Genomic DNA, 15,581 nt, shown 5'->3' with positions numbered 1-15,581 from the left:
GAGCCAAAAATGGAGTTGAGGGCTGGAAACCGCGGGGGAAGTGCGAGGGGCACAAAGGAAGAGGTGGGCGGAGGCCCCGGGCCGGGGGAGGCGGGCGGGGTGGGAGAGGCCCTCGGCCCGGCAGGTGGCGGGGATCGACCCGGCAGGTGGCGGGGATCTGCCCGCGGGGCGCGTGGAGATTCGCCCCTCCCCCGGCCCGCCCGCCCCTCACCTTTGACGTCGTTGGCCAGCGCCTTCCACGTCGGGGCGAAGGCGATGCAGTGGCCGCACCAGGAGGCGAAGAACTCCACGGCCCAGGCGCTGCGGGAGCCCAGCACGGCGCCGCGCACCGTGTCTCCCTGCAGCAGCGTCAGCGGGTCAGAGGACGAGTAGAGCGCGGAGCGCGGGGCCGCGCCGGCGCCGGCCACCGCCAGCAGCAGCGGCAGCAGCAGCCGCGACGGCGGCGGCCCGAAGCGGCAGCCGCACCAGCCCATCCTGCACCGCCGCGCCCACCACCGCGCACCAGTTTCGGACGAGTGGGCGCCCAGCCGCTCCGCCGCTCCTCCAGCGTCCGTCGCGGGGAGGAGCCTCGGGGGCTCCGCCCCTCCGCGGCCCGGCACCGCCCCCCCTTCCCCGCCCCGCGGTCCGCCGCGGCCCGGGAGCTGCGCTAGCGGGTTCCCGCCTCCGGGCTCAGGGGGCGGGGAGCGCAGCCCGGGCCAAGAGCCCCCACCCCCAGACGAGAGGGGCGTTTGTCCGGCAGAGGCCCGGACCGGTATTCCGGTGGCTGCTGGGGACTCGAGGAGGTCATTTGGCTTCTCACGAGCCGCGTATCTAACGGAAAAGGAGTAAGTTGGAATAGATTGGACCGATTCATGCCGTACCAAGAAAGTTCTGGGGATCCCTCCACGCAATAAGATGTGAGTTAGAAGCAGGTGAGAGAGAAGAGGGAAGGTCTCCGGGTCTATGATCATCATCATGGCCCCACAGGGATGAGATGTGCCCACACTCCTGAGGCCTGTGACCATCCAAGGGAAACAGTCATGGATGAGAAGCTCCCTCCCCACTTTAGGCTGGGCCGGATGGCGTGGGCCATTGCGCTGCAATCACAGGGTTTCCTGGCACAGAGGTCTGGCCACCCCCGTAAGTTTGTGCGGAGATTCCTCCAGTGGGGGCTCCCAGCAGCCCAGGTCCTCCACATCTAATTTTCCAGGCTACTGGAAGCGCTCCGCACTCAAGTGTCCCTCTCACAAGTAACCCGATAACTAATTTTGTGTTCGTGTGTATTAAGGTGTTTAGGTTGATGTTCCCTGGTCACCTTTTGTAGCTCCTAGGCGGAGTGATTTTACGGGGAGAAAGAGCTCCTCAGAGGGTTGTCACGCATGATCGTTTTCCTGTGTGTTTTTTTTCCGTTAGCCCACCTCATCTGTAAGCCATCTGAGACTCGACTCATTATTCCTTCAGCTGAGTTTACTGAGTGGTTTCTTTGTGCCAGGCACTGCTCTAGGTACTAAGAATAAGACAGTAAACAAAACCAAGACTCTACAGTCATCCACTTCCATTCTAGTGGGGATAGGGATAAAGAGATGATATACAAGTAAATGTAGATCTAATGGTGACAAATGCTATGAAGAACTATACAGTAGGGTAAGAATAGAGTGACAGAGGAAGTGCTATTTTATTTTACACAGTGTGATCAGGGGTGGGTCTACCCCTCCTATTTACAGGGCCAGGGTCAGAAGCACAAATGGAGAAGTACTTATTGTATGTCTGCATATTTAAAAATTACAAACCAAGTGAAACTGGTATGTAAAATTCCTATCCTTTCATTGTGACAGTGTACCTTCATCATAATCTAGAAGGCCAAATTTAAGTTTAGAATTCCTGGACTCCCCCAAGATGTGCACTGGAATGGGGTGGCTTAGGTGGTAACTGGTCCCTGGCCCTCGACCTTCCTCCTACTCTTTGCACTCCAACTCTGTCCCATACTTCAACAGACCGCGTGCCCACACCTGTCATATTTGGGTCTGCACATCTGAGCTTCATCCACACCTCCTACAAATAGCTGTTTCTTGGCTCCTGAAGAGGGTGGGAAGGCCAATGCAGTCTCTAGAAGCTGGCCCGGTGCTATAGGGACAGAGAATTCTAGGGCCTTGGGTACCCACAGTATGATCTAAGACGGGGTGAGGAGCAGGAGTTTTGGGTGGGCACATCCCCTTGGCCCATGGGCTTCTTGCTCTGCGGAAAGGGGTATGGTTAGAGGAGGGCCAGAGAGCTCAGAACCCAAGGTAGGGGCTTCTCTTGCCCCCAGGCTTAAGGCAGTTCTAATGAGGTAACATTTGAGCCAAATGAAGTATGAGAGGGAGTGTGTAGCAATCTAAGGTGAAGGCATTCCAGACAGAGATCTGCACCTTAGGGCTTTTGCTCCTTTCCGGTATTCATAGTCTCTGTCCCCAAAGTCTTGAACTGCATGAAGAAATCATATGTTGACCGGTTGGGTGTTAGTACCTCCCCAAACTCCCACAGCGAATTCCAGACGCTGAGTGCTCCTCCCTGCCAGTCCAGGGAGCTTCCCTCTCTCCTAGCAGTCTTAGGGCCAGGCTTGGCCCAGGCTTATCAGGATAGGTCCTAGTAGTCTTTTGATTCCTGGGCTTGGAAGTATTCCAGTGGCTGGCTGGGGTGCCAGTAAAAGTCTAGTGCCTTCAAGTGTCTCTATTGTTGAACAGTGCTGTAGTTCTCTTCCCTAGAGGCCTGAGAATTAGGGAGACAATATTGGCTGAATGTGTTGAGCACCTGGGAAAGACATCCCAGACGAGTACACAAAGATTTGCTTGTTCACATATCCATTTCAGAGCATCAGAAGTGGAAAAGAATACAAACTATTTGAATGACGTAGAGAAAGTTTCTCGGCAATGGGGGTCAAGAAATTAAGACTGAGAGTTGCAATATCTCGGAACAGGGATTTTCAACTCTTTAAAGTCTTGGAAGCCTTTGATCAAACAGAATCTTGAAAGGAAGCTTGAACAGATAAAAGCAAGCTAAAGAGTGTGACCTGGAGGGACACCCACTTTCTGGGGTCTGGGGGGCTTCTTGGGAGCCTCAGGGCTCTCCAGGCCACAATCTGAAAACCACTGGTCTGGAATTGAAAGCAGAAAACATAAGGATCACAACTTGCCCTGGTTGCCCTTCCAGAAGCTTCCTGGGATAAAAAGATGGCAAAGAAGGAAATCTACTCAGCAGTGGGATATGGAGGGGGAGGGGAAAGCTGAGGAAAACATTGAAAGGGGCGGGGGGGGGGGGGGGGTGGGGGACTTAGGAATTCCTACCCAGGTCCCCTACTCCCCTTCCTACATACAAGCTGTAGGAAGGTGAGGCAAGAGGAACCAGACGAGAGAGTACAATAATAGATAATACTTTGCACCTGCTGTTCTAAACACTTACAGATGTTACTCATTTAATTCTCACACCAACTCTATGAGGTTGATCGTCTTATTATCCCATTGCTACAGATGAGGAGACTGGCGTAGAAGGAGCCCTGTTGACTTTCCCACTTGTGAATCATTCATGTATTATGCATGAATAAAAGAGAGGGAATTTGGGAGTCGGTCAACCAAAAATAAGACAGATGGTCAGAGGAATGCAGCTTATATACAAATACAGATAATTATGGTGAGCAACAGGATTGTGTTTGGTAAAACATGTCACCCGGTAGCCAACCATTAGATGACTTTCCATTCACTCATTTGCACCGAGGAGGAGAGAAGGGTGTGTGTAGCTGGAAGACAAGTGCCCAGCAGCAAAGAGATCTTGGCTTTGTCCCTTCAAAACTCGCCTCTTGATCTTACAGATGAACCTCCCCATAGCCGGGGTTGGTTAGAATACCAGTTCTGAAAGCCAGAAGAGAGGTACTGAGAATCTGCGTCAGAGAGGTATGGCAGGAAAGAGAAAGCACATTCGAAGTGTTTGTTAATGGAAGCACTGTCTGCAGAGGTGTGTGCAGGGTAAAGGGGTGACGGCAAGAAGTCCTTTGAGCGCCCCTCCACTGGAGGAGAGAAGGTAAAGGAACTTGGTGATGGAACCTGTGAGAGCTGGAGTCAAGGAAGAGGGGCTACCCAACCACAGCTGGAACTGCCAGATGCCGCCACTGCAGGGAAGTGGGGAGGAGAGCGGGGAGGCACGGGGAGAGTCTTACTTCTACCTCTTCCTTGGCTAGTCCTCCGCCAGCACCTCCCATTGGCCAAACCCAGTCAAAGCCACAGGGGAGGGCGCCCTGCCTGTAGTCCATGGAAGTTGGCTTCCGAGACAAAAGGAGGGTTGGAAGAAGGTAGAGAGTAGAGAATACCCTTGTACAGAGTCCCTAAACGTGGGCCCTTCGAAGCCTTAGAGATGAGAATGGAAACACGAAAATCCCTGACTGTCCTTCTGCAAGTCTCTTGGGTAGGAGCAGAGGGCTGGAGATCCACCTGACCACTGGAGCGAGAGAAAGCCAGCAGAAGAGGGGGCTAAGCCGTCCCTTCCCAGCTTCCCTTCCAACATGTACGTCCCTTCCCCCTCACACTTAGTCCAGTTGCTATATTCTTATCTTAGAGGAGACAGAGGCCCAGAGAAGTCCAGAGACTTGGTCAAGGCCACACAGCAAGAATGGCTTCATAACCCTCCCAGGAACTTCCCGGGTGTAATCTGAAACTGGACCCTGTACTCGGAGGGCAGGGAGGGACGGAAGGAAGAAGCAGGCCACTCCAGCTTGGCAGGTGGCAGTTTTAATAAACCGAGGGAACTTCTGTATGAGGCTTGTCTTGGGCAGCAGTACAACTAATGGATTCCTGCACTCGCCTGCCAAATCTTAAAAGAACATAAAGAGGCCTTTAAAAGGATTCAGTCACATAAACCGTGTAAGTGTTCTTAACACCACATCACTATCTCCAGGCTCCGTCCTTGGAGCAGCCTCTAGGAGCCTCTAGGAGAGGCAAGCAGAACCCACATTCCAAGGACAGAGGAAGGGCTGAGGAGCCTCCAAGTGCTCGGGTCCAGCTCACAGGTCAATTAGCAGTCTCGTCTTTTTGATGACCTTCCCCAACAGCAAGGCAATGGTAGAGTCCATTTTTGTCAGGCTTTCCAACATGACGGTTGAAGTATTGAGAAGGGGGTGTGTGTGAATGGAATATCCGGGGCAGAACCCCATGTTCATGTACAGCTTCCCTCATCCTAGGTCACGGGATGGCAATTCAATGGGAATAGCCCCACCCCCACCTCAACACACAGAAGGACAAACTATTTATTTATTTTAAAGATTTTATTTATTTATTTGACAGAGAGAGATACAGCGAGAGAGGGAACACAAGCAGGGGGAGTGGGAGAGGGAGAAGCAGGCTTCCCTCAGAGCAGGGAGCCCGATGTGGGACTGGATCCCAGGCCCCTGGGACCATGACCTGAGCAGAAGGCAGATGCTCAATGACTGAGCCACCCAGGCGCCCCAGAAGGACAAACTATTTAAAGTGGAATGAAGATGAAAGGCTATAAACTCGAGGCCTTGTTGTTTGGGCTCTCTGGCTCCTATCAGGAGTGAAAGCTTCTGGGAACCTGCAAGTCATCAAATGAGGCCTGAGGTCAAAAGCAAGAAGACCACATCACTGAGTGCTGGGCAGAGGCTGCCCAGTGCTCCCCGTAGAAGGCTTCTGGGGACTTTGCCAACTTAGTGATCCTGTGCGATTTATTTGAGAGACCTTTAGGTTTCTGGAGTAGGGGTCTTAATTTAAAATATTTTCTGCCACGGTGTAAGGGTGTATCCTGTAGTTCGTGTATCGCAGATAAATACACATAACTATAAAGTGTAACACTAGGCCTGAGAAGGGACGGAATTCATAAACTTCTTGGTTTATGACAAAAAGCCTTCTCAGAATTTGCCTGAAGAGAAGACCAATACAATGATATCGTACATGTTGGAAGTTGCACATTGCATGTGTGTGTGGAGGGAGGGGTCGGAAGAGAGCAGTCACCTGGGGCTAGCATGGGGACACCCTCCTTCTACCTCAAAGCTACTGGTCTGGGAACTCTTTAGGAAGATGCTGGAGTGTGGCAGTTGAGCGCTTGATCTCTGGAGTTAAGGTCCTTGGGTTTCAGTCCTTGGCCACTACCTCTACTTGGCTGAGCTTGAGTTTCCTCATCTGTAAAATGGGCACAGAGACCACTTGAGGTGCAGAGTGCTTGTCTATGAATGCTGTGGTGATTGTCTTATTTGGCTGCAGTTCCACTTGTCCTCAGACTAGTTTCACCAGTTCAAGGGTTAAAAATGTCTTTTTTTTTTTTAAAAAAGGATTTTATCCGTCCATCTGAGAGAGAGAGCGAGCACAAGCAGGAGGAGTGGCAGGCAGAGGGAGAGGGAGAAGCAGGCTCCCCGCTGAGCAGGGAGCCCGATGTGGGGCTTGATCCCGGGACCCTGGGATCATGACCGGAGCCGAAGGCAGCTGTTTAACCGACTGAGCCGCCCAGGCGCCCAGGTTAAAAATTTCTATGTTGAGATTCTTTTCTGATTTCTTAAGTGCTTTTTAAAAAAAATGAAATGATTGAGGGATGAATAGATAAGCACAGAGTATATTTAGGGCAGCAAAACTACTCTGTGTGATCCCGTAATGGTGAATCCAGGTCATTGTAGAGTTTTCAAGAAGCGTAGAATGCCCAACACCAAGGGTGAACCCTTATGTAAACTGTAGACTTCAGGCAATAATGATGTGCCAAAGGAGGGTCACAGATTATAACAAATGTACCACTTTGCAGCAGGATGTTGATGGTGGGAGAAGTATGTGTAGTGACAGCGAGGTGTGTGAGAATTCTCTGTACTTTCTGCTCAGTTTTGCTGGGAGCCTAAAACTGCTCTAAAAGATATAATCTATTAAAAAAAGATACAATCTATTTTTTAAAAATGAATGATGATGATAGAGGATGAATAAAATGAAAAGTTGGCACCCTATTTTGGTCCCCAAAATAGTTTGGAAATTTTGATGGCCCATAAAAAACAGGAAAAGAGTTTGAGTGGTTGGTTGACTTGCAGTCGAATGTGTGAAGGTCAGGCCACACTTAGGTGTAGAGGCCCGGTCTTGGCATCAGAGTGAGGGCATTTCCGGGGCCAGTTGCCCACTGCAGAAAGACATTGTCCCCAGTCTGGAATCTGGAGCTTGGAGCAAGAAGTTCTGGTGAGCTGTCTAGAAGGCATACGGTGCACGGATCTCAGCAGAAAGCTAACGGTAATCACCTCCCAGTTTGGGATAATCAAGTGCTTACGAGCAGCACACTGCTCAGCAAAGGGGATTGGGGAGGGGGTTGAGGGTCTGTGTTAATGAGTAATACCACTGTGTCCCCTCTCCAGTGGGAACAAGCACAAGAAACAAATAGAGATGCCAACTCCTCTGCTTTCTTACAGATCAAGCTGATTGCAGAATGAGGCTTAGAGGTGCCTCCACCAAGGGTTCCTTACACTTCTCCCTGTAATTAAACATGTCTCTTGACGACAGGCCCTCTCTACAGGGGCTGAGCGTGGCCAGCAAGCTGACCTCCCCCTCCCGCAGGCTGGCAGATCTGAGGAGACTCAGCCTCTACACCCAAGAGACCTCCATCTTGGCGGGGGGGCGGATTTCTGTGTCACAGGTTTGGTGTGGACAGTAGTTCCCCGCTCTGCCTGTGTCCACAGTTTTCCTTTCCATGGTTTCAGTTACCTGCTGTCAAGAGGAACCAGAAGCAGATGATCTTTCTGCTGACTGAAGAAGGCTTACGTCATTCCCTCGCTTCATCCGTCACACAGGCATTCTCTCATCTCAAGAAGAAGGGTGAGGACAGTACAATAAGAGACTCCATGTACATAATTTTTATTACAGTGTGGTGTTATCGTTATTCTATTTTAATATTAGTTATTGTTGTTAATCTCCTACTGTGCCTAATTTCTCATTAACCTTTATCATAGGCGTGTACGTACAGGAAAAACATCACATATATAGGGTTCAATACTATCCGTGGTTTCAGGCATCCCCTGAGGGTCTTGGAACAAACCCCCCGCAGATACGGGGGATTACAGTGTTCAGTATTGGAAGTTGCTGATCTTTTCTCAAAGTGGTTGTGTCATTTTATATTCCCACCAGCAATGTATGAGAGTCCAGCATGCACTGTATCCTTGCCAAGATTCAGTGGTGTCCATCTTTTTTTAATGTTAGCTATTCTGGTGGGTGGTAGTGACATCTCATTTTGATTTTAATTTGCATTTCCTTGGTAACTAATGATTGGACATCTTTTCATGGCTCTTAAATCTTTTTCTGTATATGAAGTATCAAAATTTGGGGTACCTTTTTATTTTTGCTTTTCAAAGATTTTATTTAGAGAGAGAGAGTACAAGCAGGGGGGAGGGAGAGGGAGAGAGAGAATTCAAGCCAACTCCGCACTGAACGTGGAGCCTGATGCGGGGCTCAATCCCACAACCCTGAGATCATGACCTGACTTGAAATCAGGAGTCAGACGCTCAATCAACTGAGCCACCTAGGTGCCCCTTTGTGTATCTTTTTGAAAGATTTGGTTGACTTATTACTGAGTTGTAAGAGTTCTGTACATATATATGTGCATATTTGCTAGATGCAAATCCTTGTCAGATATATACTTTGCAAACGTTTTCTATCAGCTAATAGCTTGCCTATTCATTTTCTTTTTTTTTTTAAGTTTTTTTTTTTTTTTAATTTATTTGAGAGAGAGAGAATGAGAGACAGAGAGCATGAGAGGGAGAGGAGGGTCAGAGGGAGAAGCAGACTCCCTGCCGAGCAGGGAGCCCGATGCGGGACTCGATCCAGGGACTCCGGGATCATGACCTGAGCCGAAGGCAGTCGCTTAACCAACTGAGCCACCCAGGCGTCCTGCCTATTCATTTTCTTAATGGTGTCTCTTGCAGAGTGGAAGGGCGCCTGGGTGGCTCAGTTGGTTGGGTGACTGCCTTCGGCTCAGGTCATGATCCTGGAGGCCCGGGAACGAGTCCCGCATCGGGCTCCCTGCTCGGCAGGGAGTCTGCTTCTCCCTCTGACCCTCCCCTGTCTCATGCTCTCTCTCTGTCTCATTCTCTCTCTCAAATAAATAAATTAAATCTTAAAAAAAAAAAAGTTTTTTATTTTCATGAAGTCTAATTTATCCATTTTTTTGGTAAGGTTTGTACTTTTTGTGTCTTAAGAAATTTTTGCCTACCCCAGGGTCACAAAGATTTTCTTATATGTTTTCTTCTAGAAGTATTATAGTTTCAACTTTTACATTTGTTTACATATGTTTAACTTTTCAAGGAATCGCTATAGTAATTCTTTAATTAGCAGACATCCTCTGATTTTGTTTCTCTTTTTCAAAATTGTTTTGGCTATTCTAGTTCTTTACGTTTCTATGTGAATTTTAGAATCAGCTAATGAATTCTAAAATTTAAAAAAAAAGCCTGCTGGGATTTTGATTGGGATTGCATTGCATCTATAAATCAGATTTGGTTTGCCACGTTTTCATTTTTTAAAATTAGCTAATGTTTTAAACCATGCTCTCTATGTGTGGTCAGACTCAGCTAGCAAGCAGGGCTCCCAGGCTGGATTGCTAAAATCTTTTGCCACATCTTCGGGGTGAGAATGAAGCAATTCTCAGTATAGCTCACGCAGTCGAATGGGTCTGCAGGCCCTGCGGCGAGCTAGCTGAAGACTTGTGCTCTGCAATCATGTCTGTTTTGTACATTTATTGCCTCCTATTATTTATTTGCTTGCTGTCACCTCTCAGAATTGTAGTCAAGTCTTTGACGATTCCAGCCTATCTTAGCAGTGCTGTGAGCTGAAGCCCGAGCTGTGAGCTTCTAACCACTGTGCTAGGGGTAGCAGATATAAAGGAAGCAAGAGAATTTCAAAAGCATGTCCAAACTCAGAGGAACAGGATCTGACACTCTTGGCCTGCTGCAGGGGCTGCCTGAGACTCAGATTTGTCTGAATAAAGAACACCTTCAGAAGACTCTTGGTTACATTCCGTGAAATCCTAAACTAAACTGGCTAAAGCAGGAAAGGGGAATCGATGGCCTCGAGGAACCAAGTCAAGGGTAGGGCAAAGGCATATCTGACCTCAGAGACACCTGGGCTCCCTCTGTCTCTCTGCACTTCTAGTCTCCACAGTGGCTTTATTCTCGCAGCCTGGCTGCTTCCAAAAGTCTAGAACTGTAGTCCTATGCTTTCATCTTTGAGGTCAGAGGGAAAAGACAGGACTTGTCTCCTGGCCCTAGTTTAAAACGTACTGGGGAAAAATTCTGGCCAGGCCTGGGTTATGTGTTCATTCCCAGATCACTCACAATGAACAGGGAGATGGTGTATCACCACTGGTTCATCCCAGGCAACTTATCCATTCCTCTAGGTAGCAGGGTGAGCACAGGAATTGGCAGCCCCAACCAGGACTACATGTCCGGAGTAAGAAAGGAGCAGTTCCCCTCCCTCCACCGCCCCAAAAGAATTACTGTTATCTGGGAAAGAGGTCAGATGGGGCTGTGCAGACCAAAGCAGATGAGGACCACCGCTAGGAGGCGTAAGTGTAAGGATCAGATGGGAGAATGTGAGAGTCTAGCACAGTGCCTGGGACAGTAGGGCACAACTAAGAGTTGTTTTAAAAAATAGTAGGGAAGGCTGAGGTCTGAGTACATCTGGGGGTCACATTACCTATGTCAAGATGTATCATGAATATACTAGAGATTTTCAGGTATCCGGATAAACTTGACTCAAGCCATTTGGGTGCAAAAATGGGATGAAACATACATAAAGAAGAAAAAATACCTTGCAAGAACTTGCCTAGCCCACAGTAGCTCTCAGTGCTTGCTGCATCAATTGCCCAAATGAAATATGGAGTGTTATGTTCTCAGGTGACCATATCAGAATCCAGATGTTGCATTCTTATTTTATGATGCCCTTGCTATCAGCAAACATCCTGAAAGATTTCTTGAGGCTTCACCCTCCTTCTTTATGGAAACCACTTGCTCCATGCTCTTGCCCGTGGTTCAGCCACACCCCTTCAGCCCTGGGTTCCACCCTCCTGCCCAGCTCCTTGAGAGGATGCTCCTGTTGGACGGATGGGCTTTCTAGATGGGCTATGTCTGGGCACAGAGCCATTACATCTCTCTGAGTGCCAAGCTCTGCAGTTCGGTGGTTAGCCTTGTCTCATAGGCAGCTGGGCACCATAACCTCTGGTCTAAAATGGAAGTTTGGGGGCGCCTGTGTGGCTCAGTTGGTTAAGCGTCTGACTCTTGATCTCAGCTCAGGTCTTGATCTCAGGTTCATGAGTTCAAGCCCCACGTTGGGCTCCATGCTGGGTGTGGAGCCTACTTAAAAAAAATATTAAAACATAAAAAATAAGGGCCGCCTGGGTGGCTCAGGTGGCTCAGAGCGCGGGCCTTCAGCTCAGGTCATGATCTCGTGGTCCTGGGATTGAGTCCCACGTTGGACTCCTTGCTCAGCGGGGAGTCTGCTTCTCCCTCTCCTTCTTCCTTCCCCTGCTCATGCTCTCTCTCTCTCAAATAAATAAATAAAATATTTTAAAAATCAAGTAAAATGGAAGTTTGAATGTGTTATCTGCTACTGTACTTTCATAAAAACATAAAATGCCCCATCAGCCACTTTGTGGGCCTGAATTTTCCCAACTGACCTTCCTGGTCTTCTCTTCCCAACTTTGCCTTGCCATCTGGAACAAAAGTTACCCACCTTCCTGTCCTTTCTGGTGACATATTAATCTAGTCCTAAAAAGTAATCACACTTGTGGTTGTCTACTTCACCCATTTACTGGTGGTGTGAGATGAGATGAGATCTCTCTTCTCCTCTCTTGTCTTTGCATATCCTGGTCAACACTCAGATGTGGGCAAGAAGAAAGATAATCATTACCATTACAGCAGCTGTGAATCCTTGAGCATCTACTGTATATCCAGCATGGTGCTAGGTACTGGGGACATGGTGATGAACAGAGATGGACGTACTGAGCAGCTAATGAAGATGAAGCTTCAGGCTCCTCACTTGCCCAGCCCTTGTGAGCGCTGGGAAATGTGGGATGTTTGAAGTAGCCAGAGGAAGCCTGGTTACCACCAGGAAGCATTTCTATGTAAGTATGTCTACTAAATTGTCTAAGTGAGCTCCTCAGAACATCTCCTAAGCTCTAGGAGTTCGTGGCAATTCCAATGCTCCCTCTAAGTGAATATTTATTTATAGTTAATTTGAGCTTTATAATTATATATTTATTTTCTTAAGGAGGGTCCCCCTCCCCAAACGATAAAAATCTTCCGTCCCCACAAAACCTGAATCTGCCCCTGGTGGTGAGCACAAGACATGGCCCTTGCTCTCAAGTTTACAGTTTAGAGGAAGAGATGCAGATCAAAGAATTGCACCAATAAATCTATAATTTTAAAGCGTGAAAAGGTCATGAAGGAGAGTATGGAGTATCCCGAATAAAATAATACAGAAGGTGTCAGAGAAGCTTCCCTGAGCTGAGAGCTAAGGGGCGAGTAGAGAATGAGGCAGGGGAGGGGATTCCTAATGCCGCCGCCGCTCTGTCACTGACCAGAGCTCCGTGCCTGCAGCCCAGATCTGAAGCAGCGGTCCTGGACAGAGGCCGAGAGGCAGCTGCAGAGTCCTTCCCAGACCCTCTCCTCTGGACCCTTTCCCAGAGCTATTGTCTATTATTAATAGACAATTAAATAGACAATTGAATAGACAAAAAATTAAATGTCTATTCAGGTCCTCTGTCCATTTTTTAACTGGGTTGTTTTGTTTGTTTTGCATGTTGAGTTGTGTAAGTTCTTTATATATTTTGGATATTAGTCCCTTATAGGATATATCATCTGCAAATATCTTCTCCCATTCAGTAGGTTGTCTTATTGTTTGTTGATGGTTTCCTTCGCTGTGCAAAAACTTTTTATTTTGGTGTAGTCCCAATAATTTTGCTTTGTTTCCCTTGTCTGAGAAGACATATCTAGAAAAATGATTCTATGGCTGATGTCAAGGAAATTGCTGCCTATGTTTTTTTCTAGGAGTTTTATGGTTTTAGGTCTCAAATTTAGGTTTTTACTCATTTTATTTTTGTGTATGGTATAAGAAAGTTGTCCAGTTTCATTCTTTTGCATGTAGCTGTCCAGTTTTCCCAACACCATTTGTTGAAGAGACTGTCTTTTCCCAATTGTATATTCTTGCCTCTTTTGTCATAGATTAATTGACCATATAGGCATGGGTTTATTTTTGGCCTCTCTATCCTATTCTGTTGATCTATGTGTCTGTTTTTGTGCCAGTACCATACTGTTTTGATGACTACAGTTTTGTAGTATATCTTGCAATCTGGGATTAGGATACCTCCAGCTTTGTTTTTTCTCAAGATTGCTTTGGCTATTTGGTGTCTTTTGTGGTTCCATACAAATTTTAGGATTATTTGTTCTCATTCTGTGAAAAATGTTGGTATTTTGATAGAGATTGCATTGAATCTGTAGATTGCTCTGGGTAATATGGACATTTTAACAATATTGGTTCTTTAGACCATGAGCATGGACTATCTTTCCATTTGTTTGTGTCATCTTCAGTTTTTTCATCAATATTTTATAGTTCTGGGGGTACAGGTCTTTCATCTTCCTTTTATTTTTTACATTACAAAATATCCCTTTTTATCTTAGTAACGCTCTTTAACCTTGAATTTGATTTTATCTGTATATCTTTAATATACTCTCTATAGTTTTCTCTTGCTTACTGTTTACATAGTATATCTTTTCCTGTTCATTTACGTTCAAGTTATTTGTACCCTCATATTTGAAGTGAGTTTCTTGAGACAGCATAGAGTTGGGTCTTGCTTTTTATTCATTCATTCTCACAATATCTGCCTTTTAATTGGAGTGTTTAGCCCTCATTAACATACAATGAAATATTGAGATGGTTGGATTTATATTTATCATTTTGTTATTTATTTTCTGTTTTTCCTCCCTTTTTTCCTTTGAAAGAGAGAGGAATACACAAGGGAGGAAACTTTCCTTTCTTGCCTTCTTTTGGACTATTTAAATGTTTTCTAGACTTCTAGTTAATTTTTTAAAAGATTTTATTTGTTTGTTTGTTTGTTTAGAGAGCCTGAGCAGGGGGAGGGGCAGGAGAAGGAGAGAGAGAATCTCAAGCAGACTCGCGCTGAGCTCTACATGGGGCTCCATCTTACCACCCTGAGATCATGACCTGAGCCAAAATCAAGAGTCGGATGCTTAATGGACTAAGCCACCCAGGCGCCCCTAGACTCCTATTTCAATTTACCTATTGGCTTTTTAGTTCTATCTCTGGAGTTTCTGGTGGTTGCTTTAGGGCACTGGTTGTTAATGTTAACCGGGGAACAGTTGGCAGTGTTTGGAAACAGTTTTGGTTGTCACTGGGGAGAGTGGTGCCACTGGCAGTTAGTGGGTTGAAGCCAAGGATGCTACTCAACCTCCTCCAGTGCTCAAGACATCCCCTGCCAACACACACGCACGCATGCACACGCACGCACGCACGCACAGTGAAGAATGATCTGACTGAAAAGGTCCATACTGCCACTATTGAGCGACACTGACTTTCCACAGTCCACTTAGAATTAATATTGTACCACTTCATTTAAATGCAGAAACTTTGGCCCTGTTTAAAGCCTTTGCCATCCTACTGCCATTTTCCTTGATGCCAGGGGTGGACAAACCTGTGGTGAGTGAGCCAGATCCAGCCTGCTGCCTATTTTTGTACCTAGAGTTTTATTGGAGCCTCGCCAGGCACCTTGGCTTGTGTTTGTGGCTGCTCTCACACTACAGGGCAGAGTTGGGCACCTGTGACGGAGACCCTGTGGCCCTCAAAGCCACAGCATTTACCCTCTTACCCTTTCCTGGAAAAGTGTGCTGTCTCATGCTTTATATTATATTGTCATGTATATTAATTATATCGACCTATGTGATAAAACCCACAAGGAAATATTTATTTGCTTCAGAGTCATACATATTTTAAAGGAATTAAGAGGAAAAATAAACTTTTCTGTCGAGATGGTTCCATTTCCGAAGCTCTTCATTCCTTCTTGAAGATCTGAATGTCAATCTGGTAATGTTTTCCTTTAGCATCAAGAATTTCATCATTTCGGGCGCCTGGGTGGCTCAGTTGGTTGGGCGACTGCCTTTGGCTCAAGTCATGATCCTGGAGTGCCTGGATCGAGTCCCGCATCGGGCTCCCTGCTCGGCGGGGAGCCTGCTTCTCCCTCTGACCCTCCCCCCTCTCATGTGCTCTCTCTCATTCTCTCTCAAATAAATAAATAAAATCTTTAAAAAAAAAAAGAATTTCATCATTTCTTGGACTGGAGCTCTGTTGTCAATGAGTTTTCTTAATTTTATTTTATCTGAAATTGTCTTTGGCTTCATTCTTGAAGAATATTTTCACTAGCTCTAGAATTACACTTTTTTTCCCCCTTTTCAGCACTTTAAAGATGTTTCCGTGGCTTCTGGTAACAGTCATTCATGTCACTGTTCCTCTGTATGTAGCATGTTGTTTTTCTCTGACTGCTTTCTCTTTCTCTTTGCTTTTCAACGGTTTGATGCCTAGGCATAGTTCTCTTCAAGATAT

The 15,581-nt window shown here is 46.9% G+C and overlaps 1 protein-coding gene across 1 annotated transcript in view; it reads right to left on the bottom strand.

Annotated features, from left to right (window-relative positions):
- Positions 1-543, bottom strand: part of QSOX1 (quiescin sulfhydryl oxidase 1) — a 33,961-nt gene extending 33,418 nt beyond the window's left edge. Inside the window, exon 1 of the mRNA XM_021682765.2 lies at positions 212-543. Coding sequence (XP_021538440.1) covers positions 212-473 — 262 coding nt within the window. The 5' untranslated portion in view covers positions 474-543. The remainder of the gene's footprint in view (positions 1-211) is intronic.
- Positions 544-15,581: the final 15,038 nt, after the last annotated feature.

The sequence above is a fragment of the Neomonachus schauinslandi genome, chromosome 6, assembly GCF_002201575.2.
Source record: "Neomonachus schauinslandi chromosome 6, ASM220157v2, whole genome shotgun sequence".
NCBI lineage: Eukaryota > Metazoa > Chordata > Mammalia > Carnivora > Phocidae > Neomonachus > Neomonachus schauinslandi.
The sequence above is the reverse complement of the archived record's forward strand: the minus strand, read 5'-3'. Positions and strand labels throughout refer to the sequence as shown.